This window comes from Lissotriton vulgaris, chromosome 12, assembly GCF_964263255.1.
Source record: "Lissotriton vulgaris chromosome 12, aLisVul1.2, whole genome shotgun sequence".
NCBI lineage: Eukaryota > Metazoa > Chordata > Amphibia > Caudata > Salamandridae > Lissotriton > Lissotriton vulgaris.
In genome coordinates this window covers 811,465,534-811,489,737 of record NC_141700.1, presented here as the reverse complement: position 1 = coordinate 811,489,737, position 24,204 = coordinate 811,465,534, and the positions used below count along the sequence as shown (strand labels likewise).

Here is a 24,204-nt window from a genome sequence, read left to right as displayed (position 1 = left end):
CAGCATCGCACTTCACATCCTGAAACAGGTTGTACAGGCACAAGCATGTTGGCATGGTGCATATACTAGATAGATGGATAATTGCTTTGTATGCAATAACTTGTGCAGCAGTTTCTTGTACACATGATGTGTGACAGTGATGCCAGGCGTGTTTCAGATTTTCAAAAAATATATGCACATTCAAGGTAGCCTGGCACGTGTTATGGGGGCATATGCCCAACAAACAGTGTAAACCTAAAGGGGTTTCTGCACTCACCGTCAGTTTCAGAGCGTTGATCCAAGTGTTCCAGTGCAGACGTGTCGATACCCACTAGTCCTTGGCCGGCCTCCTTGGCCAGTATTGTTTCCACATGACTGTCTGCGTTAGTGAGGGGCAACTGTTGGCTGGGCCCTCCTCCTGTACCTGCTGATTCGCTTATATTGGTGAAGATTTTTTCCTTGGTACGGCGGCGTATGTCGTACCACCTTTTTTGGATTTCATCAATTGTGCGGTGGGTGATGCCAACTGCATTCACCATACCCTGGATCCTCACCCAGATGGCCTTCTTGGTACGTTCAGGGACTTTCATAGCAGATTTACCAAAAAGTTTATCATGGTCCTTGGAAACCTCCTCCACCAGGATGCTCAGCTCCTCTTCACTGAACCGTTTTTTCCTTTTTCTTTGCTGTGGAAACTCAAGTCCGTGCCTGCTTCTTGTTCCTGCAAGCTGGTAAATTGGCCACGAGTTCTTACTATTCTGTATGCCCAAATAGGGCTCCTCCTCAGAGTGCATCCTCTGATGCCGTCTCAGATGAGAGCTATTAATGAAGCTCTGCTCGCACTCTGCAAATTGTCCGTTTCCTGTGTGGGAACTATGATTATCCATGATTTGTGTCGCCGGCCACGAGTTCCTACTAAGTTCTGTGCACTCATAGGGTCCTTCGGCAGTATGGCCCATCTGGTGCATGTACAGGTCCAACCTCTGACCAACAGTTTTCTCGCACTCTGTGCACGGGCCCAGATCCTCCCCAGTGTGGATGCTCCGGTGAATGCACAAGCTCTGGGTTTTGGTGAAGGCTTCATTCTCTGATCAAATAAGCATATATTCAATGTATTAATATTATTATATGTCAACAAACAGCCTTAAGATTCACGACCAACACATCCAACAGAGCTCTTTAGACATACCATTGCACATAAACACAAAACAGCACACATTAACATCCAAGAGAACACATTGAACAGAAATTTTAACATGCATCAAATATTTTTCAAAATAAGCCACACACATACATACACACACACGCACACAACACAAGTCACGAGCAACAACCAAGATGTTGTGGAAGCAACTGTTAAAGCCATCTGTCTTTATCCATCACATACAAAATTGTACACTCAAAGCCCACTGAAAAAAAAGCATAAACACTGAGTCGTTAAATGGGTAAGAAGACAATACAAGAACCACAACAGCAGAGTGCGAGAGCTATGTGATCCCAGACAATGACAGAGTGTGATTGCGATGTGATCCCAGACAATGACAGAAAGTGACAGCGATGTGATTCCAGACAATGACAGAAAATGACAGCGATGTGATTCCAGACAATGACAAAGTGACAGCGATGTGATCCCAGACAATGACAGTGTGATCGTGATGTGATCCCAGACAATGACAGAGTGCGACAGCGATGTGATCCCAGACAATGACACAGTGTGATTGCGATGTGATCCCAGACAATGACAGAGTGTGATCGCGATGTGATCCCAGACAATGACAGAGTGCGACAGCGATGTGATCCCAGACAATGACAGTGTGATCCCAGACAATGACAGAGTGTGATCGCGATGTGATCCCAGACAATGACAGAGTGCGACAGCGATGTGATCCCAGACAATGACAGTGTGATCGTGATGTGATCCCAGACAATGACAGAGTGCGACAGCGATGTGATCCCAGACAATGACAGAGTGTGATCGTGATGTGATCCCAGACAATGACAGAGTGTGATCGCGATGTGATCCCAGATAATGACAGAGTGCGACAGCGATGTGATCCCAGACAATGACAGAGTGTGACAGCGATGTGATTCCAGACAATGACAGAAAGTGACAGCGATGTGATTCCAGACAATGACAGAAAGTGACAGCGATGTGATCCCAGACAATGACAGAGTGTGATCGCGATGTGATCCCAGACAATGACAGAGTGCGACAGCGATGTGATCCCAGACAATGACAGTGTGATCGTGATGTGATCCCAGACAATGACAGAGTGTGATCGCGATGTGATCCCAGACAATGACAGAGTGCGACAGCGATGTGATCCCAGACAATGACAGTGTGATCGTGATGTGATCCCAGACAATGACAGAGTGCGACAGCGATGTGATCCCAGACAATGACAGAGTGTGATCGTGATGTGATCCCAGACAATGACAGAGTGTGATCGCGATGTGATCCCAGATAATGACAGAGTGCGACAGCGATGTGATCCCAGACAATGACAGAGTGTGACAGCGATGTGATTCCAGACAATGACAGAAAGTGACAGCGATGTGATTCCAGACAATGACAGAAAGTGACAGCGATGTGATCCCAGACAATGACAGAAAGTGACAGCGATGTGATCCCAGACAATGACAGTGTGATCGTGATGTGATCCCAGACAATGACAGAGTGCGACAGCGATGTGATCCCAGACAATGACAGAGTGTGATTGCGATGTGATCCCAGACAATGACAGAGTGTGACTGCGATGTGATCCCAGACAATGACAAAGTGTGATTGCGATGTGATCCCAGACAATGACAGAGTGTGAGATTGATGTGATTCTAGACCATGGGTACTCACAAACTTTCTCTCGGGGGCCAAATTTACAGTGTGGTTTGTGTGCGAGGGCCGCACCAGTGGGGGCGGGATCAGTGGGGGAGGGGCGGGCCTAGAGCAACAAAAAAAAAACTGCGACCATGAGGTTGAACACAGGTCCCTGCAGCGGACGCCTTCGTCCACTGAGCTACAATACCCGGCATACACACCTCTCTCTTTCTCTCTTTCTCTCTCTCTCTCTCTCTCCCTCTCTCTTTCTCTCTTTCCCTCTCTCTCTCCCTCTCTCTTTCTCTCTTTCTCCCTCTCTCTTTCTCTCTTTCTCTCTTTCTCCCTCTCTCTTTCTCTCTCTCTCTGTCTCCCTCCCTCTAGCTCTCTCTCTCTCTGCGCTCTCGTGGCTGTCGGGGCCTCTCTTCCTGGGCCAGGGGCGACAGCGCTGTTTAAGCATCGAAAGATGCCTGGGGCAGGACGGCTGCGTGATCACAAAAACAGACAAACCGTAGCTTCTCTGATTTTTTTTCGCTGGAGTTTGTCATCCAGACTTCACATCACAAATGACAGGGGCCAAGTATCAGCGTGTTATCTTTTTTTATCCAAATATTTAGAAGTGGCCGCTCCAAAGGCGGCAGAGTTTTCATGCAGAATAACAAGGGAGTAGTATTAAACGCCCCGACTATAGTTAAAGGCAGTTTACACTTTCTTCGAATGTAAAGGAACCATGTAAATCTGCTCAGTGGAATAATGCACATGCTGCAAGTGGGCAGCCTGCAAACAACCGGTTCCAGTTCTAGCGCACCCCCTCGACCTTTCATCTCTCTGGGGCCAATAAGAAGTCGACAATCCATAGATTACATAACACCAACTACCAATACAGCGCTTTGAGATTTTGCGGCTGAAGCGCTTTACAGGGCTCGGTATTAGCAACATTAATATGATCTCTGCAGAGTTTTGGACTCGGGCGGATTAGCATATCAAAGCAGGAGCCCAGGGCAAGGGAAGCCAGATAGCCCCGGGCTGTGACAGCTTCCAGGCGCGCGCACACAGCCGCACCCAAGCATTCACAGGTCTTTAAAAGACCATTAGCATGTTAATGAGGCTATTTTCACCTCTCAGCACCCCTGCAGCCCCACTCTGACTACGGCGGAAATCGCCCGGCCCCCACAGGCAGCAGAGTCTCGGAATCAGCTCTGTTTGCAGACAGCCTTTAAACCAAAAAAAAAAAAAAAACTCGGGTATGATGTCTGAAAGGTCCGCGGGCCGCCGGGGAAGGCTTGCCGGGCCGCCACTGGCCTGCGGGCCGTACTATGAGTACCCCTGTTCTAGACCAATGAGTGTCCGATTTAAGCTGGGATAGGTAATAATTCAAGATCACAGCTCAAAAACTGAAAATGTAAAGTACGCAAATCACTGCCATTTCTACACTGGTTGATGATCCAATTCAAAGTGCTCCTTTCCCTGCTTTACGCTGTGTTCTATTTAATAACGAGTAAATCATGATGCAGAACAAAAACAGCCTAAAAAAGTACATCTAGGAGGTGAGGACGTGCGATAGGACAGAAATAGAGAAGTATTGAGGTGCCACCTGCTAGAGTCTCACTCTCACTACTCTATTCCGAGTCTTTAACAAAGAAAATTAGTTTAATAACAAATTCTAATAATTAACACTTGATGGATTTCATCAGCAATTGGCTAATCAATAAAATATCACGAAGATTGGGCTGCAGCCCATATGTTAATCATCTCATTGCTGGATTTCCTTCTATTTCAATGTTGTGCCTGGAGTTTGTTTGAATCTTTGCTCCATTTAACATGCTTTACAAATTGTATGCAATTACAGGGGTGCAGCAAATACAAAAACAAATTTCCGTTGCTTTGCCCATCTTCAAAGGCACTGCCCTGATATAGAAACCACGATTCGCTTTGACTTCCATTAAAGACAACTCCAAAGCGAAAAGCGCAGCTTTTATATCTCCAGAGCACCCAGGCTCTGCTGCCTTCTGACTAGGTTTGTGTGATACAAATACCAATCAAAAAATACATAACCAGGCAGCCACAAAGCAGCCACACAGACATTGCTACACTGGCTTTGAGTTGAATGCAAGATCAAGTTCTCATGGATGGGCACTGCGTGCTGCGCCTGCGAAGGCAAAGTCTAGGCTTACTTCTGGCACTTAGGAGAAAACACCCAAGATGCATCATTCAGGTTTATGGTATTTCTGCTTGGAGATGGAAAAAGGGAATCTGGCAGCATTTCATGGCAGCCTGCCCTGGAACGAGATCCTCATCATCACACTGATCCCCCTGCCCAACACCTGAAGACATGGTGGCCCCACACATGCTGCTGAGCAGACCCTCAGCCCAAGGGGATAAAGAACCTCTCCATATTAGACAACATGAAGTTAACAAGCCAGTGCGTTACAACACTGCTGTAATAAATGAATACATTCATAATAATTACGTTGGCATGCCCCAATTACATACATTAACCAAACTGACTAGGAGCAGTGCACCAACAAGATTGGTTGATACCCCCCCCCCCAACCTTCCTGGGTAGCAAGGCTTGACCAAGAAAACTGGTAGGAGCATCAGCCAATTTATCCAGTAGATGACTGCGCACCTGTCTCCATTTTGCACAAAATGCCTGCTTTAAGGGTAAAACAGTTGTTTACTCAATGCCTGTTTTTGGTGAATCCCGGATATTATGGAAGGAAAATTATAACATATTATTGGAACACGTTAGTTATGTGTTTATTTCTTACCTGATGCCGAGCTATCAAACCGGGCTCCTTCATCAAAATCCTGAGGGCCCTTCACATGACGGAGCCGATCCAGAGGTTCCCTTTCAGCCCCGTCCTCTTCTTCAATCTTCACCAGGACAATATGGTTCTGACAATCGTTGCGTGCAGAATCTTCTGCTACTTCAACCTTCACCCAGCCTGTGGAGGGATGTCTCTCATTAACAGGAGGTTCTTCCTCCACTGGAATATGCAGAGAGCTCATAGAGTTCTCACAGTCACTGTAAGAGGACTCGTTGTACACTTCAGTCTTCACCCGGACCAGGGATTCACCACACTCGCTTGTTGGCTGATGCTGCACTTTGTCACTCTTCGGCTGGTCCATAGAGCTAGGAGAATCCGGAGCAGATGGCTCGACCTCTTCTGCCAGCTTCATCCAGTCTTCTTTTGTTCAGCTGTGCTCTTCCTCCAACTATCTCTGCCAGTCAAGATATCCTTTTCTCGATCTACATTAATTGTAAAACATAGAAAAAAGGGGAAGAGAGGAAGAGAAAGAAAATATAAAAACAAGGAGCAAAAGGAAAAAGCAGCCATGAGAGTGATGGTGAATACGAAATTCAGAAAGAGAGACAGAGAAAGAAAGAGATAAAGAGTGATGAGAAAAACTGACAATGGAGAGGGCAATAAAACGAGAAGAAACAAAAAGAGACAACAAGGGAGAAAGAGAGGGAAAAAGAGAGACATAGTCAGACCAACAAGTATGAGGCTAAATTTACTGTACACAGGTGCCAATATTGAGAACTAATATTCAACATTTTATCTGTCCCCCATGTCCTCCTCCTTTAAAAGATTAGGAGAAGCACCAGAGCAGTTCAACACTGAATCTGCTACCACAGCTGTGTTAAGCCCATGCACCTCATGGAAGGTGATTCAAGATGGAAAGAGTCCAGGTGGACCAACAGTTATAAGAATAAGGAGACACTCCTATTAGTACATAAAAACGTGATCTGTCCAAGCTACACAAATAAATCTGTGCTCAGCTTATTCAAGAGGTAATCTATCAGACCACCAATAATTTTGCAATACGTCACGGCGATGTAAAAATGTGCGGATTTTTCGTAAATACTTATTAGAGATGTCCACGTTTATACTTATGAAATTTATCTCGAACTACTTTTTTTTTTTAATCTGAGCTGTTGGCATATGTCTCTAAGAGTTGGCACTGCGATTTTGTTATCCAATGTCTGATCAAGTTTACAATATTGGTATCAATGACTATTGCTTTACTGTGAAGTGCTACGGTTCCTGCTTCAACCACATTCATTTTCACTTCTTACCATTCAAAGGTAGATGTACATTTTTAAATAGACAGAACCCACCAAAAAGTACCTTTCTGGGATGGAAGCAGAACGACCATCTTAAACACGACCATGGTTCAGGCACTTGTACATGTTCCATTTGTACATGGAAAAGGTTTACTTTGTCAGGAATCACTCTTTCTCTCCTGTTCCACAAACAATACAGTATGTTAAGAAATTAACATTAGATGTAGTAAAAATCTATCAAAGCAGAATGTGGCACACATGATCCAGGGATGAAATTGGTGCCACGAAAAGGTTTAACTGGCACATCCGTTACTGTGAATTATTTTAGCACGCTCTCACCCATCATCAGTCAGAAAGATAGCAATGGGAATTGCCATGATCCTTACAGTGGGACTCCGTGCAAGATTTTGGTGAGTTACATTACGCTCTAAGGTGATAGGACAGTATAATCAACAAGGGAACCCGATTAGGTAGCTGCGGACCTCGGGTAATTGATTATTATAAAGAACAAAGGTCCTTGGCTTAGCTTTTGATAAAAAAGGGGATTTCAAACATAGAATTAAATAAGACCTATGGCTCTTTTTTCCAATGTCCAGCCGGACAAGGGAATATTTATTTTGAGAACAATGCAAGGAATTTGAACATACGTGGAACACGGAACAAAATATAAACTGGGCACAAGCCTGTACCGAGTTAAGGGAGAAAAAGGAATAGAGGGAACAAAGTAACAGGCAAACAGGGTGGAGCAAAAGGAGGCTTACAATATGATACAATTTAGCGTAAGCTCTACCCAACAGTTACAACAATACATTTTGCACATTGGATAAAATGCAGTTCTGTCAAGAAAATCGACGTGACGTTTCGATCCCTAGCTCCAATTATAAACTAGGATCATCTTCAGGACCAGTTATTGTACTATTGCCTGATTTGTTGTGACGCATTTTCCAAGCAATGTTGGTTAAGGGCGTCTTGGGGGATAGCGCGATCGTTTCAGTACGCCTTCAAGCAGAGACTTGGAGCCTGATTAAACTTCGATGAGACAAACAAGGCGTCCGGGGGCGGTAACGGCCAATGGCTGTCAATATCCGGATGGATCTCATATGGAGTTGGCGTACTGGGTCCCTTCCTGGGCAGCGTGATTCCAGCCATCACGCTGCCCAGGAAGGGACCCAGTACGCCAACTCTCTGACCCATATGAGATCCATCCGGATATTGACAGCCATTGGCCGTTACCACCCCAGGACGTCATGTTTGTCTCCAGTGCCTTCTCCTGGATTCCGATGTCGATGAGGCGCTGCACTAGGGTGCGGTGGCAGACAGTGTCGAACGCTGCGGAGAGGTCCAGGAGGATGAGTGCCGCTGTTTCCCCGTTGTCGAGCAGGGCTCAGATGTCGTCAGTGGCTGCGATGAGGGCGGTCTCTGTGCTGTGGTTGGCTTTGATACCGGACTGTGAGTGGTCGAGGGATCCATTTGTCTCGAGGAAGACGGCCAGCTGTCGGTTGACGGTCTTCTCGATGACTTTGGCAGGGAAAGGAAGGAGCGAGATAGTAGTTTTTGAGGTCGGTGGGGTCCGCTGATGGTTTCTTCAGTAGGGCACTGAGTTCGGTGTGCTTCCAGCTCTCTGGGAAGGTGGCGGTGTCGAAGGAGGTGTTGATGAGGTCTCGGAGGTGGGGTGCGATGATGGAGTCGGCCTTGTTGAAGATGTGGTGAGGGCAGGGGTCGGTTGGTGATCCAGAGTGGATGGTGTTCATCGTGCGGATGGTGTCTTCGCTGCTGACCGGGGTCCAGGCGCAGATGGTGGTGGGGGGCGTTGGTGTGGTCATAGGGTGCCTCGGCTGTGTGCTGAAACTGTTGTGTATGTCTGCGATCTTGCTGTGGAAGAACGAGGCGAGCGAGTTGCAGAGTTCTCGCGATGGGGAGATGTCGTTGTTTCCGGCGCTAGGGTTCGAGAGCTCTTTGACGATGTCCAGGATGGAGATGGCGATGTCGGGCGCTGAGGAAGCGTTCATCCATGTTTCCGTGAGGAAGGCGGCGTCTGGAGATGTGGAGTCGAGGAGGTTCCAGAGTTCGACGGCGTGTCTGTGGACGGAGCGGGTGTTGAGCAGGATGCACTTCAGGTGGTTGTTGCTGGTGCTCGTCTTGGCGGGTTCGATGCAGGTCCAGGAGCAGGCGGGTTCGATGCAGGTCCGGATGCAGGAGAACTTGCAGGATTGGCAGGTGAAGGGTCCATGGGTGCGTCCTGGGGTGGCTCGGTGGCAGCCGGGGTCCGGTCGGTGTTGAGTGCGTTGAGGGTGGTGGCGTCGTAAGTCCGGCGGGTGGGCTGGCATCTTCGGGGGCCAGGGGTTCTGGCGCTGTGCGCGGTCCAGGCGCAGACGGGCTTGCCTTTGGCACGTCTTCTGCGTACAATCGGCACACCCGCTGCGCGTATGCATGCGCTCTGCCATATATGGAGGGGGGCGGGGCGAGGGAGGGGCAGCTGGGAGGCGGGAACGTGGTGGCGAGTGGGGGGGGGGGAGCGGTGAGGTGATGCGGAGGGAGCGTGGGTGGGGCCGCGGGGGAGCAGCGGCAGGGAGCGGGGTGGGGCAGGGGAACAAGCTGGCAAAATACGGCACAAAAGCTAAGATGAGAGACACAGAGCAAAATTCACAATTGGCACAGCAGAAGGGCAACAACAGGCGGAGGGGCAGGGGAACACTCTGGGGAGCACAGGCGGCAGGGGAGCGACGATAAAAAACGAAACACGAGCAGAAACACGAATAGATACAGGCAAACCTTAGCAGGCACGAGAGAACGGGCAGGGACAGGGGGCCACTCCACACAGGGACAGAGACTCGGCTCGGCAGCGGCGGCGGCGGGAGGAGCGACCGGGTCTAACCAGGTCAGGTCACAGCTCCTTGCCCCGAGCGCCCAGCTTAAGTACTACTTAGTGGGAGGGAAGGGCAGCTGGGAGCGGGGTGGCGAGTGGGGGGGGAGCGGTGAGGTAATGCGGAGGGAGCGTGGGTGGGGCCACGGGGGAGCATCGGCAGGGAGCGGGATGGGGCAGGAGAACAAGCTGGCAAAATACGGCACAAAAGCTAAGACGAGAGACACAGAGCAAAATTCACAATAGGCACAGCAGAAGGACAACAACAGGCGGAGGGACAGGGGAACACTCTGGGAAGCACAGGCGGCAGGGGAGCGACGATAAAAAAACGAAACACGAATAGATACAGGCAAACCTTAGCAGGAACGAGAGAACGGGCAGGGACAGGGGGCCACTCCACACAGGGGAAGAGACTCGGCTTGGCAGCGGCGGCGGGAGGAGCGACCGGGTCTGACCAGGTCAGGTCAGGTCACAGCTCCTCGCCCCGAGCCCCCAGCTTAAGTACTACTTAGTGGGCTTCACTCCCACGGGACCCCAAGTTAGCGTTACTTGGAATGACAAATGAGGTGGACCTGACTCGCCCACTACTCACTTTCCTAGTCCTTGCTTTGGTGGTTGCCAAACGAGACATCGCAAAACGCTGGGGCGCGCCGGACCCACCGGATTTGGAGGAGTGGAGACGAGGGTTAGACCTATATATGGCGGCAGAGAGGTTCACCTACAAGGCAAGGGGCTGTCCAAAGAAATTCCGTAGGGTTTGGTCAAAATGGAGGCACTCCCGTGGGCTGGATGGGGGGATGTAGGAGGCTTCCAAATGGTGGGGAAAAGGGAAGCAACTGGGTGGACACACTACATTGGCCTTTAAGTTCACGACTGACTATGCTGATCCTGTAGAGAGCCGTAATCCACCACTCTGAGGGATGGGACCATTCGGACACACGAGAGAGAAGGGAGGAAAGGGGAGGGATGAGGGTGCGTAACCAATGTATCTCTAGTTTTCAATTTCTGAACACTGTGAAGGCTCCCGGCCTGTATGTCTTCTACTGTCCTTTTCGGGGGAGCTATGGGGAGGGGGGAGGGGTGTTTTGTTACTGCGTTATCAAGAAGAGAAAAAAAGGAGACACAGGAATTGCCAGGAACAACCTACAGCTAGCTCAGCTCTGGTACACATATCGCACTAATTCTGTTTGCCGCCCAACCTCAGGGATGTGGGCTACACGGCTGTGTATCTCTTTTAGATAAGTGAACCACACTGAATGTGATGCATTACTGTACCTTCAGACTGCTCCATTTATTGGCTCCTTGTGTATCTGCAATAAAAATTTATAAAAAAAAAAAAGTACTACTTAGTGGGAGGGAGGGCCAGCTGGGAGGCGGGAGCCGGGTGGCGAGTGGGGGGGTGAGGTGATGCGGAGGGAGCGTGGGTGGGGCCGCGGGGAAGCAGCGGCAGGGAGCGGGGTGGGGCAGGGGAACAAGCTGGCAAAATACGGCACAAAAGCTAAGACGAGAGACACAGAGCAAAATTCACAATTGGCACAGCAGAAGGGCAACAACAGGCGGAGGGGCAGGGGAACACTCTGGGGAGCACAGGCGGCAGGGGAGCAACGATAAAAAACGAAACACAAGCAGAAACACGAATAGATACAGGCAAACTTTAGCAGGCACAAGAGAACGGGCAGGGACAGGGGGCCACTCCACACAGGGGCAGAGACTCGGCTTGGCAGCGGCGGGAGGAGCGACCGGGTCTGACCAGGTCAGGTCACAGCTCCTCGCCCCGAGCGCCCAGCTTAAGTACTACTTAGTGGGAGGGAGGGGCAGCTGGGAGGTGGGAGCGGGGTGGCGAGTGGGGGGTGGGGAGTGGTGAGGTGTTGCGGAGGGAGCGTGGGTGGGGCCCCGGGGGAGCAGCGGCAGGGAGCGGGTGGGGCAGGGGAACAAGCTGGCAAAATACGGCACAAAAGCTAAGACGAGAGACACGGAGCAAAATTCACAATAGGCACAGCAGAAGGGCAACAACAGGCGGAGGGGCAGGGGAACACTCTGGGGAGCACAGGCGGCAGGGGAGCGACAATAAAAAACGAAACACGAGCAGAAACACGAATAGATACAGGCAAACCTTAGCAGGCACAAGAGAACGGGCAGGGACAGGGGGCCACTCCACACAGGGGCAGAGACTCGGCTTGGCAGCGGCGGCGGGAGGAGCGACCGGGTCTGACCAGGTCAGGTCAGGTCAATGTCAATGTATACAATATATTCAAATATGCTTAATTGTTCCTTTTTACTGTCAACTTTTGAGCATTCTCGGACCAGATTGGTTCCTAAAGCGGTGGGAAGAGTGAGGGGGGGAGGTTCGAGACAATACATCTGTGGGGCCACAAATAAAGAGCAAGCTGAGAAAAATAAAGTGCTTGATACGGTGTGGCAAAAATGTACCCACTTTCAGCTGGACCCAGCTACACTGGAAGAATGCCAAAGGGGAGTCATTGTGGTAATAAGGAGAGAAGCTGATGCGATGAAACAACAATACACAAAAGACAGCGCTGGGCACTATTTACTGCACCATGGAATATTCTGACATGAAAAGAAGCCTCTGGGAGATGGTGGGCGATGCACACGCTAGCGAGAGAGATTAAAGAGATAAATCACACTCATTTTATCTACAAACGCTGAGTATTTGTAAGCACTTGGCGGTAACAGTTAAGTGCATTTTTTTGCCATAATAAATAAAACGTAAGTGAAGCAAGTGTTTGCAATTGTGACGGAGATAACAGCATGATTTACAGTCCAGTTTACAGAAACAGCATTGCAGACAAGCTAAGCTCAGAGCAAGAATGCTCTGCAAATGAAAAGGGAAGCTTCCCTAAACACAAGCAGGAAACCACGAAAAAAAGACCCCTAACCACATGCGCGCTGCTTTGATTTTCCTTCTATGCTGACTTTTTAAAAAACCCATTGTTCATGACGAGCTGAGCTCGTCATCAGTGTTTGAGGAGGCTACACCATGACGAGCCCAGCTCGTCATCAGCCTCGAAGGGGCTAAAGAACACACAAATATGACAAAAGTGATATAGTAGTTAGTCCCAGGACAAAAAGGCAGGATTGACTACTAGCAAGCAAGGATTGTTAAAGGACACTGAAACAAACAAATCAAAAGCAAGGAGATGGCTTTAAGTCCACAAGAGAAGTATACAAGAGGTCATACGCTTAGGCTTGACCTAAAAATAAGTGATCGATACATACATCACATTATCTCGCATTTACCCCTGGAGAATGGTGCAGGCCACCTGAAATGAATTGGGATTGATTCAATCACAGCTTCCAACTGCATTATATATTGAATGGACTTGGTTTATGGAATGATTCAGTAAACAGACGATTTGTCTCATTTGTACACGAGTCGTTCTTGCAAATATATTTGCTATTAATGAGTAAATTGTACAAACTGTAGAGATTTATCCTACCGGTGTATATTGTTGTTGCACTCTGTTTCCAGGCAACCTAGGACTTTTGCAAAAGGTTTATTTTGCCAGGTCGAGGTGGCAGTTTAAAAACTGCACACAGGCTGCAATGGACGGTATGAGACATTTTGAAAGGGCTACTTGAGTTGGTGGCCCACTATGTGCACTTTAATGCTACCAACCAGTGCAAGAGTCCTAAGGCCTACAAAAACGAATTCAGCAAAAAACAGGAAGGGTGAAGGCAAAACGTTTGGGGGCGACCCTGCAGATAGGGCCAAGCCTAACGGTCCCCTTGTGCCATAGGTTAGGTTCGGCTGAGGGTCCGGCTGCGCTTGCGGCTACGGTCTCTGCCCGAACAGCATGTGTTTTTTACTGACAGAATTTTAACAGTCGGAAAAAAAATGTCCAAAGTTTGGCACAGTGTTCCGCCCCAAGAAAGTCTGTGTGCAGGATGAGACTGTGAGGAGGAGTATCCCACAAGGTGATACCACTCTTCTTCACTCGCAATCGGGCCCAAGTGTCTTAAATGTAAACTTCCTTACATCCATTTACCGATCCACTCACACAACATTGCTAACTGCTATAAAATCTGTATTTCCTCTTATAAAATCTGCATTTCCTCTTAAAAATCCAAACAACCCTAGCCATTTGCAAACTCAAACTCATTCAGGCAAATCCATCTACATTTCTTCTCGCACACTTTCTAGATTCTTCTTTCTTCCTCTATTACCCTTTCAATCCAAGTAACAAACTCACCTGTCCACGGCTCAAATTAACTCAAATTTCACTATACTAATCCACCACTACTTCTTTTTGGGGTCCGGAGTAGCGTGCCACTCGCCGAAAATCTCTTTAACGCCTGGTATGGGGTAGTAAGCACTATATAAATACAATTACATCTCAATACTTAACTTAATCACTCAGGCATTCACTTCAACTCATGAATTAACAGCGCAGCCACAAACATGTCTCCCAGAGTCCTCCACACCTCTCACCCACAGCCAATAAGCCATACCACCCAAACCCAACTCCTTGCACTTACAGCTATTATCAGTCAAGAATCCAAAGCTAGTCACAAGCACTCACCTCTAACTGACAACCACTCCTAACTCTTATGACTCATCCACCCACCTCCTTTCCCTCATTAGCATTATGAGCGCAACGTACTGTCCTGCTTACCACAGATGACACTGACAACGCTGAGGGGTTAAAGATGTACCTTCAAACGGACACCACTGGAGACAGCTCAACAGAGAGACATGCTGGGAAGAAAGCAGTCTTCCTTCAGCATGTGCTAGTTTGTTCCTGGGACTAAGAATTACATATGAGCTGAACACAGATTACGGAACAGTTGCACCCGCCATCAGCATGGAAAACATTGAGATAGTAGGCATCTAAAGCCCATAGCACAGATACACTGTTCTGATAATTAATTTTTGTTGACTTCATACTAGGGAACAAATTATGTAAACTATTTCACAGCTCTCTTTGAAAAACAGATTATGCGTCACAGAGCACAAAATGGTGCTAAAAAGGCATTTTGTGGCACAAAGAGCAAACTATGCACACATTCTCTACCAGTATGATTTAGACTCAATGGAGCTAGAAGCAACATGTCTTGCAAATCAACAAAATATGAGGTAAATCTGTAAAGATGCAGTCAATTTTGCAGCAAAGGAATCATATAAATCTACTAGCCCTCATCATTATCCATTGTTGTTAGGTCGAGCTAGAGTTCCCATGCGAAGCATGCATCTAGCTCGACAACTATTGTTGTCAGTCTCTTGGGAATCCGAGACAGGGTTCGGCCAGACGCGTTGATTGCACCTCGTGGGCACGCACGCACAGGCCGGCGCCATGCACATATCCTATCTCAGATTCCCAGGAAGTCAGCCATGCCTCTCTCAGTCGCGCGCGCACACATACACACAGCCACACTCACACACACATACACATACACACACACACACACACACACGCAGGCAGGCAGTCAGGCACACACACACACGTACGTACGCACACACACACACTGCATACACACACGCTCCCCCCCTTACCTCATCTCTGTACTCCAGCTCCTTTGGCAGCACGATGCTGAGGTAAAATAAATGTTATGATCGATTGTGTCCCCTATCTTAGACCCCACCGACTCCATGTACTAGCTTGAAGTGCATGTAACTTCCCTCCTGTGCTAGCTATGAAGACGCAAATACATTTGCGTCCAACGTTAACATGTTCTCTTTCAGATCCGCCATGAACGGATTGAATATTCAGTTTCTAAATATGCTATGCCAACGTCTTTTTGTGGTATACTGCACATGTTTTTCAGCTCTGGCGAAGTAGGCCTGAATTCTGCCATCGAGCCTTTTTCCTGCCTTCTGACTCTGAAAGCCTCAGCCCAGGCTACCTCTGTACCAGTGACCCCTGCCTTACTTCTTGCGCGGCTAACGGTGCTCGGCTCAGCCCGTTGCCTGCCAAGACTGTATTCAACCTTCGAATTATCTGCTCCACTCCTTGAAAATACATTCCTGTCTGGGAGATTCACGTCAACATCCTTCCAGCTGCAGAGCAAAGGGTTAGGCCTCACTGTCTCTATGCAAGTAATTCATGGCCCTGTTTCCATGGTAGGCCCATGCCCTCCCTCGCACCCCTCGCGTCTCATGCAGACACGTAGACGCTCATACACGCACTCATAGCCAGTATAGAATAGCCTCTTGTCCGAGAGACCTTTTCCCTCCAGATAATACAGTTCCTTAAACATGAGATATTAGATACGATTTGGGATTAGGTTGATCTGACATCCAGACATCCGTCTACACTTGTAGGGCCAAATGTCAAGCCCCCCTTCACCCCTCGAGTTACACGTACATTACACGTCATACTGCTGCGCGCGCATCTCTGCCATGTATTTTTGCTGACACTGCCGGATTCACTCATGGATCCGCCTATCTGTGACATCATGCTCAATGACGTTCTTGTTCACGCCTTCATGCACGCCTATTGTAACGCCTTTTGTATTACGTACATGCACTCTTATCTCTCTTCTCAGCTGTTACGCCTCCTGCATATGCCTTTACTGTAATGCATTGACTATATATATGAATGTCTGTCAATAATGTATTGTCGCATACTTGCATACTCGCATATTACCATTGACTCTGTCTGTCAGTCCCTTCCCGAACCCATGTGGTGACGGAATGGTATGCCACCTTGGCTCGAGCCAATATGCTAATCACCCAATTCCTTTTATAGGAATAAAACCCTTTTGAGAAACCTCAAATATCACGGATTTTGCCTCTTATTTATTATGAGTTATTCTTATTGATTTTACCGCATAGAAATTAAGCACCGGTAATTAGAATTTACCACAATGCGGGGCTCTCCCCTTAGGCATGGGAACCCCGCCGTGCTATCCGCTGCTCTTCACCCGGGCCCCCTCCTGGGACCCGGGACTTCTGCTCCCGCACTTCGTTTTGGCTCCGGGCTCGCTCCTCATAACGAAAGTTATGAATGGCACATGTTGCGCATGCGCGGGCAGCCCCCGCCCTCCCACGTCTCCTCGCAGCCCGAATACTCTCTGTCCAGTGCTTTTTTTTTAACCAAATGTTTCATTTTCAAATACTAGTACGATAGGACGTGTAGGCCAATGCTCAACGGAAATGACGTGGTGGGCTCGGGGTTCACAGCATTAGAAAGCGCTAGGCCTGTGTTGCTTTAGAATAACGTTCAGTACTGCACCGCTGGGATTATTCTGTTAACAGGCCTACAGAAGGATTCCCGGACAACCTTCTGAGTGGATTACCCTTCTGTAGGGTGACCCATGACGTCATCTCACTTAAGACAGCATGCTGCTCAAATACTGGGCTTTCATTGTAGAAACCATACTAGTCTGATACCTTAGTCCAGTTGGTTCATTCGATGTTAGCAAAGACTACAGCTCCCAGAATGCACTAGGCTCCTCATTGAATGGCGAGATCGGAGAATGGCGTTTCCAAAGACTTTGCCCTATCTGACTGAGGTAAAGTGAGTGTGCCTAACTGTTGGTTTTTTTAAAAAGTCAAGATCGGGAGGAGGTGTCACACATGACACGAAGCCACTGTACAGCTGTAAACATGGTGTGCGCATATAGGAGGGTAGTAGATTTGAGGTGGTGCTGAGTCCAACTCACACTGGACCCCGACATAATAGTTGCTGGAGGTGCCTCACACACCAAGTTAATATCACCGCTTAGGCCCCGATTGCAAGGTAAGTGCATGCTAATTACTGTTTGCGCAGGGTACAACAATGATGAGGTGCGCAATTTGCAACACAGGCTCCGGGCTCCTCATAACGAAAGTTATGAATGGCGCATGCGCGGGCAACCCCTGCCCTCCCACGTCTCCTCGCAGCCCGAATACTCTCTGCCCAGTGCTTGTATTCGCCTGCTGTGAAATATCTCAAAATGCTATCAAAAAGGTAGCTGTGCTGCTGACTTCCCGGCGTAAGGAGACAGAACCTTTGTTGCCCTGGTTAGGGATTGGGAACAGTGTTAAACAATATTAATGACCGGAATGCGCGCGCCTAACAGTGCCTTCCCAGTACAAGTGATTGTATTGATTGATACCGACTCGGTGTAATGATGCAGATTATTCTGCTGATGTTATCGAAGCCTTTAACTACGTTTGTTAATGCACAAAGTATCTTTAAATAGATCTAGATGATGATGTAGATTAAGGAAAGCAGAGCGGCATCCATCTCTTTTTGATCTTTAACTAACTTAAAACCATCATGGCTTCTATCTGCAGCGCTCAGACCCTCCCAGCACACATGCTTTTATTTGTTGGATAGCCTAAATTTCTTCGGTTGAGCAGAGAAAATGGAACTCCGAGGGGTGTTTTTTATTACCTAGCCCTCCTAAAATGTATTCATTTACTGTTATTTTTAAATTACTACATCCAAGATGTTAGTGAGATATTTAAGCTTCTAATGTACTTCTTTACACCATTGTATTTTTTTTTGCAAAGGAGATAACATCTTCTCAGAGCATGGATGTATTAGTCAAATGGGAATTTGCTATGTTCAAAACTGATTTGCATTTCGGTTTCTCCTGTTTTTAAAAACACTTTGTCATTCTTGTCTGAAAATATTGCCTCATATTTTACAGGGACCTATCCAGCTGCATGAATGTCACCGAACAGGTTTACTCAATTTGTCCATCAAATACAGATTACTACTTTGAGATATTTGTGCATATTTTTGCTTTTGTGTGCATTCACAGTTTAACATTTTTGCGAACCTCGGTCCATTGGCGTAAGGCTAAGTGATGGGGCCCCTGAGTCTCCCATATCTCACTGGTATTCATTGATCTTGGGCTGAATGGGGGCCCACCCCTTAAGCGTTCGGGCCCTCCTGTACCGACTGGCCTGCCTTATGCCGCTAACGAGGTCTTTCTAAAGATCCATTCTGCCTGGAGCCTGCTGGCCTGGGAGGGTGGTACCACAGCATGCAGCTGAGCGCTTCTCCCACCACCTCCCCCTCCCCAAGGATGCGGTAACAGAGGGTGCCTCTGGGAGGGAGGGGGTTATTCCAAGCTGTAGGCATGCAAGAACCTGCTTGAGCATCTACCCTGGCAGTATGAGAAAACCTGTGTATACAACAGATCTGGGGTTAACTCAAAGAGGTAAAAGGTTTGATTTGGAGCACTGTGGCTTAATTCAAGGATATCCTAGGTGCACAGATGTGACTGCCTGTGGCTGTCTTTGCAAGCTGTGGTTGCTCAAGATGGAATACTGGCAGTTTTGAAGGTATCCTGTTTGCATGAATAGTTGGAACCTGGTATCTTTTTTTTTCTTTTTCAATAACTCTTTATTTAGACAAAAATACAAACAACGAGAAATCAGGGAGTCAATGCACATTCAGTATCATGTTACATGTTGCTACTTTAGCACCAAGATGCTGAGTGTTCGTCAGCATGCTCATACATTTCCAGGATATCATTGATCACAATCCCAACCCCACCACACCTCGATCCATTAATAACTGAATTCTCTGCCCTTTGCTGGTATTGGTGCACATATAAATCTAGGCATTTGTTCCACTGCGGGATCTGGTATGGTTTTTTATTTGCCCCGGCTTCTTCCTGCAGATAGTTTCCCCTAGCTTCTAAGCAGCCTTCTTGTTAGCTGCCCAGGAGACTGAGGGACTAGGCCAGTGTTGGAACTGCTTGTCTGTTTCATGCTATGGCAGAAGCATAACTGGAGTAGCAAGGGCGAGAGCTGGCCAAGCGCAACAGAAGAGTAGTTGGTGACTTTCCCGCCCCTGCCCATACTGGAGGTCCCACACAAGAGCCTCCTGCCTCCCTGGTCGCTCTTTAGAGAGTGTAACAGCAGCAGGGGCTGTCTTTTCTCACTTTGAGGCAAGAAGGGAAGGGGGCAGCACCACCACATTATCATTCAGCACCACCACAGCACCACTCAGCACCACCACAGCACCACCACAGCACCACCACAGCACCACCCCCTCACCACTCAGCACCATCACATTATCACTCAGCACCACCCCATTATCACTCAGCACCACCCCATTATCACTCAGCACCACCGCACTATCATTCAGCACCACCGCATTATCACTCAGCATCACCAAAGCACTACTCTGCACCACCACAGCACCACCACAGCACCACCACCACTGCACCACTCTGCACCACCACAGCACCACTCACCACAGCACCACTCACCACAGCACCACTCACCACAGCAACACTCACCAGCACCACAGCACCACCACAGCACCACTCTGCACCACCACAACACCACTCAGCGCAACAACAGCACCACTCAGCGCAACACCACAGCACCACTCAGCGCAACACCACAGCACCACTCAGCGCACCCACAGCATCACTCAGCGCACCCACAGCATCACTCAGCGCACCCACAGCATCACTCAGCGCACCCACAGCATCACTCAGCGCACCCACAGCATCGCTCAGCGCACCCACAGCATCGCTCAGCGAACCCACAGCATCACTCAGCGCACCCACAGCATCGCTCAGCGCACCCACAGCATCACTCAGCGTACCCACAGCATCACTCAGCACCACCACAGCATCACTCAGCACCACCACAGCATCACTCAGCACCACCACAGCATCACTCAGCACCACTCAGCACCACTACAGCATCACTCAGCACCACTACAGCATCACTCAGCACCACTACAGCATCACTCAGCACCACTACAGCATCACTCAGCACCACTACAGCATCACTCAGCACCACCACAGCACAACCACAGCATCACTGGTTCAAATATGTTCTCTCAATGTTTCAAGCTTTATTACAAATGTCACAAAAAGATGTTAATATTTCACTTCTGTTCTTGGATTTTCGTCACAATAAAATACACTGGACATAATCTTCACAAAAGTTATTTACAAAACTTTAAGCTATTGCCATTATAAATGACAATCACTTTTATTTAAGTATTAATTTAGTTAAAAAAATTACAAGCCATTGATATTTGTAATATCATTATATATAAGTCACGTAAATACAAAACATGTTGCATTACAAATGCTATAGGTGTCACATTTGCGAAAGTTATAACTACTGGCATTGTAAATGACAAAGCTATTAATTTAGCCATTTTCAAAAACAACACAAATAAAAAAATTGTCATTTACAAGACCTAAAACTCAAACTTTCCTAATGCGAGACCTCTTGCATTGCAAATGCTTGTTTTAACAATGTATTCACCGAATGTAAACAAAATGAAACCTAATGTCAATCAGGGCCCATTGTTAACTGCACTTTGGAGAAAACAGTCTTTTCAAGCTAACCACCCTAAAATAAGCTTGTAATGTTAGAAAAAAACACAATGTGTAAAATGTGCACTATGGTTCTGTTCGCCATCTTAAAGGTCCTGGCAGCATATAGAAGCCATCCAGCCTCGTGATTTATGATGTCACCAGAACCCCTCAATGGCAATATTGGACCACATTACAAAGTTACCGGTGACAAAACAGCACTAAAGACGTGTTACACACATAGCAGGCTGCATGGCAGACCATGTGACACTTTTACCCTCCAAAGTTTGGTAAACTCCAAGGTCGATGTAAAAATCTGAAAGTGACCGAAGGCCAAGAGGTATTTTGTAGTGGTGGGTTCCATGGTAACATGACTATGCCATTCATAACGGATTATCGGCTACTAACACTATAAAGGACAGTAACAAGTAGGATCTGATGCCACCGTTAACGAGTGGCTTCTTAACTCCAATGGGGCTGTTAACACAGTTACTGGCCTCATTGGAATAAGGAGATGCAGTGGAAAACCGTGGATCTCATTACTTTCACCCAGAGGTTCTGGCTCCTGAAAACAGCCAAAACTACAGGGGAAAATGAAAATAGCTGTGAAATTGGACCAGGGATTACGGATTCCCTCTGTAATTCCTCATTTCTTAATGGACGTTTATAAACTGAAACAGTTCTAGAAGCCAACATAGTCACACACAGTAGAATATATATAGTCACACACACAGTGGAATTGCCTTGATATGTATATACACAAACAGTGGAATAGCCCGGTTACACGTGTACATACACAGTGGAATGATACTGTTACATATGTCACCACAGCCCCCCCCCCCCCCCCCCCCCCCCCCCCCCGCTTCCACAGAGGTCCTGACTCCCGTACCGGCCGCTGCATGTACACACCGGGGAAGGGGTCACGGGCCAGCCCCCACTCCACACACACAGCAGAATGGTCCTGTTACATATGTACACACATATAGTGCAATGGTCCTATAACATATTTACACACACACACATACAGTTGAATGGTTCTGTTATGTATGTATACACACACAGTGGAATTATATATGTACACATACAGTGGAATTGTCCTCTTACATATGCACAAATACACTGGAATGGTCCTGTTATGTGTAGTCCTATTATGTGTTTACACACGCACACATACATACATACAGAGAAATGGTTCTATAACGCATGCACACACACACACAGTGGAATGGTTCTGTCACATATGTACACACACAGTGAAACAGCCCCTGTACACATTCACACAGACAGTGGTATGGTCCGGGGATGCATGTACACACTGGGAGAGTCCTCATACATGGTCGCACACGGACACACAAGTGCAGTGGGCGGTGCTATCAAATATGCACACACATGTGGAGGGGCCAGTACATGTGTAGACACATGGGTCCGGCCTGATGGGCAGAAGGGATCCTCCCCCTCCCTCTTACTGTACACACAGGATGAAGAAGGCCCCACCCCACCCCCTCTCCGTTCTCGGGGCCCCCGGGGGCGGTCTGCTGCCGGGGGAGGGGCAGTCACCACTGCCCCGCCCCCGCACACACAGCGCCCCCCCCCCTGCATGTGCACTCTGGGGCGCTGACCCTCGGCACAGGCCCCTCCCTACCTCGGCCGGGACGGGCGGCGGCTTCTGGCTCCGGTCCCTGCAGCGAGCTCCCTCGTTGGGACAAGCGGGGCGAATGGGGAATAACCCGGAAGAGACGCAGCTCCCTCCTGGCTGGGAATGGGGAGTAACCATGTCATAGGAGCCGGAATAACCCGGAAGAGACACTGCTCTTTCCGCTAGAATGCGGAATAACCCGGAAAAGACGAGGCTGTTCCCCGCAGTCGGACGCTTCCGCGGGGCTGGGGAGTAACCCCGCGGGAAAAGGCTTCCCGGGGCGGAATCGCATGGGTAGGTGGCACTGCGCATGTGCGGGAGATCGTGTCTCCTGTGAGCCTTGCGCGATGGGTCCAGCGCGCATGTGCACATGATCCGTGTCTCTTCCAGTGCTCTAATTGGCTCTTCGTCCCTCTGTAATGAGTGTTTTACTTCCGGGGACGCGTCTCTCTCTCTCTCTCTCTTCTCTCTCTCTCTCTCTCACATGAGTTACATAAAAGATACAAACAGAAAAAAGCAAATGTACGAGTTGTAAAGTCACTCAAGGAAGAAATACAAACAGAGAAAATTGCAAATGTACAAGTTGTAAAGTCACTCAAGGAAGAGATACAAATGAGAAATTTCCTAGTTAGCACGAAGGAAAGTTTCAATTCTATTAAGGACACGGAGGCGAGGATTTGTAGAGTCGCCGCTCTAGTGGTTCACGCTACGTCATCACGAAGCGTGAACGCCGGCCATTTTGGGATCGCGCATCCGAGCGCGATCAGTCGGGTGCCAGAGCAGTGCAGAGGCAGCACGCTCGGCGCTCCTGTGCAAATAGTGATTTAACTAAATAAACCCCTTTAAATATACACGAAGGGTACTGTACTTATTCACAGCAGCACCATTATTACAGTGGCGACGAGAGTGGGACACAGAAAAAAACAGAAGAGGAGAAAAAAAAACGGACCCCTATACCCACAGCACAGCAAGAAGGCAGAGAGGCCTGCACCACGAAGCTGTGCCACAGGAAGGGGTTAGGAAGCACAGAGAGCGCGGTAGAAGCTGCTGGACTCCGCAAATTACAAGAACAGCTCGAGGAGCCCAGGTACAGGGGCACAACTCACCACCCAGGGCTGCAGGGAGGAAGGAGCGCCCCTAGGAAGGAGAGACAGAGGGAGACCGACACCCTAGGCCCACCACGTGCTGGAAGGGCAGGAAAGGGGTTACACTCTGTGGGAAGACCCCGACCGGGCAGAAGCACTGGCAGAATCAGGGGACAGAGATAGCGGAGACGAAGGAGGTCCCCAACTCCTGCCAGAAAAAGGAGAGGAGAGCAGTGCACCAGGCAGCCCCAAGAGCCAGAGTGTAACGCCAGGGAAGCGAGAAACCATGTGCGCACAGTCATCCTCGATAACGGCACCAGTACCATTCCTACCAAAACCGGGAGAGCCCCTAATGAAGTGGGAGGACTGGAGAGAGTACATCTCGAATTACATTGAAGTCCTGGAAGATGAAAATGAAGAGGTATTTACGAGTGTAAGGAAAAGAAGGATTTACAAGTATCAATTTACAATTTTACTACATGATCTAGGTCCGGAGGGGATCAGAGTATTCAA

The 24,204-nt window shown here is 48.4% G+C and overlaps 1 protein-coding gene across 4 annotated transcripts in view; it reads right to left on the bottom strand.

The window, feature by feature from the left end:
* Positions 1 to 22,878, bottom strand: part of LOC147678853 (uncharacterized) — a 92,656-nt gene extending 69,778 nt beyond the window's left edge. The window contains exons 1-4 of one of the 4 annotated variants that reach the window (XM_086946283.1): positions 22,613 to 22,878; positions 6,928 to 7,042; positions 5,563 to 6,203; positions 257 to 1,066 (exon numbers count right to left, since the gene is read on the bottom strand). In XM_086946283.1, the coding sequence (XP_086802409.1) occupies positions 257 to 1,066; positions 5,563 to 5,974 (1,222 nt within the window). In that variant the 5' untranslated portion in view covers positions 5,975 to 6,203; positions 6,928 to 7,042; positions 22,613 to 22,878. The remainder of the gene's footprint in view (positions 1 to 256; positions 1,067 to 5,562; positions 6,204 to 6,927; positions 7,043 to 22,612) is intronic. The other 3 variants (XM_086946284.1, XM_086946282.1, XM_086946285.1) reach the window with 3 other exon arrangements.
* Positions 22,879 to 24,204: the final 1,326 nt, after the last annotated feature.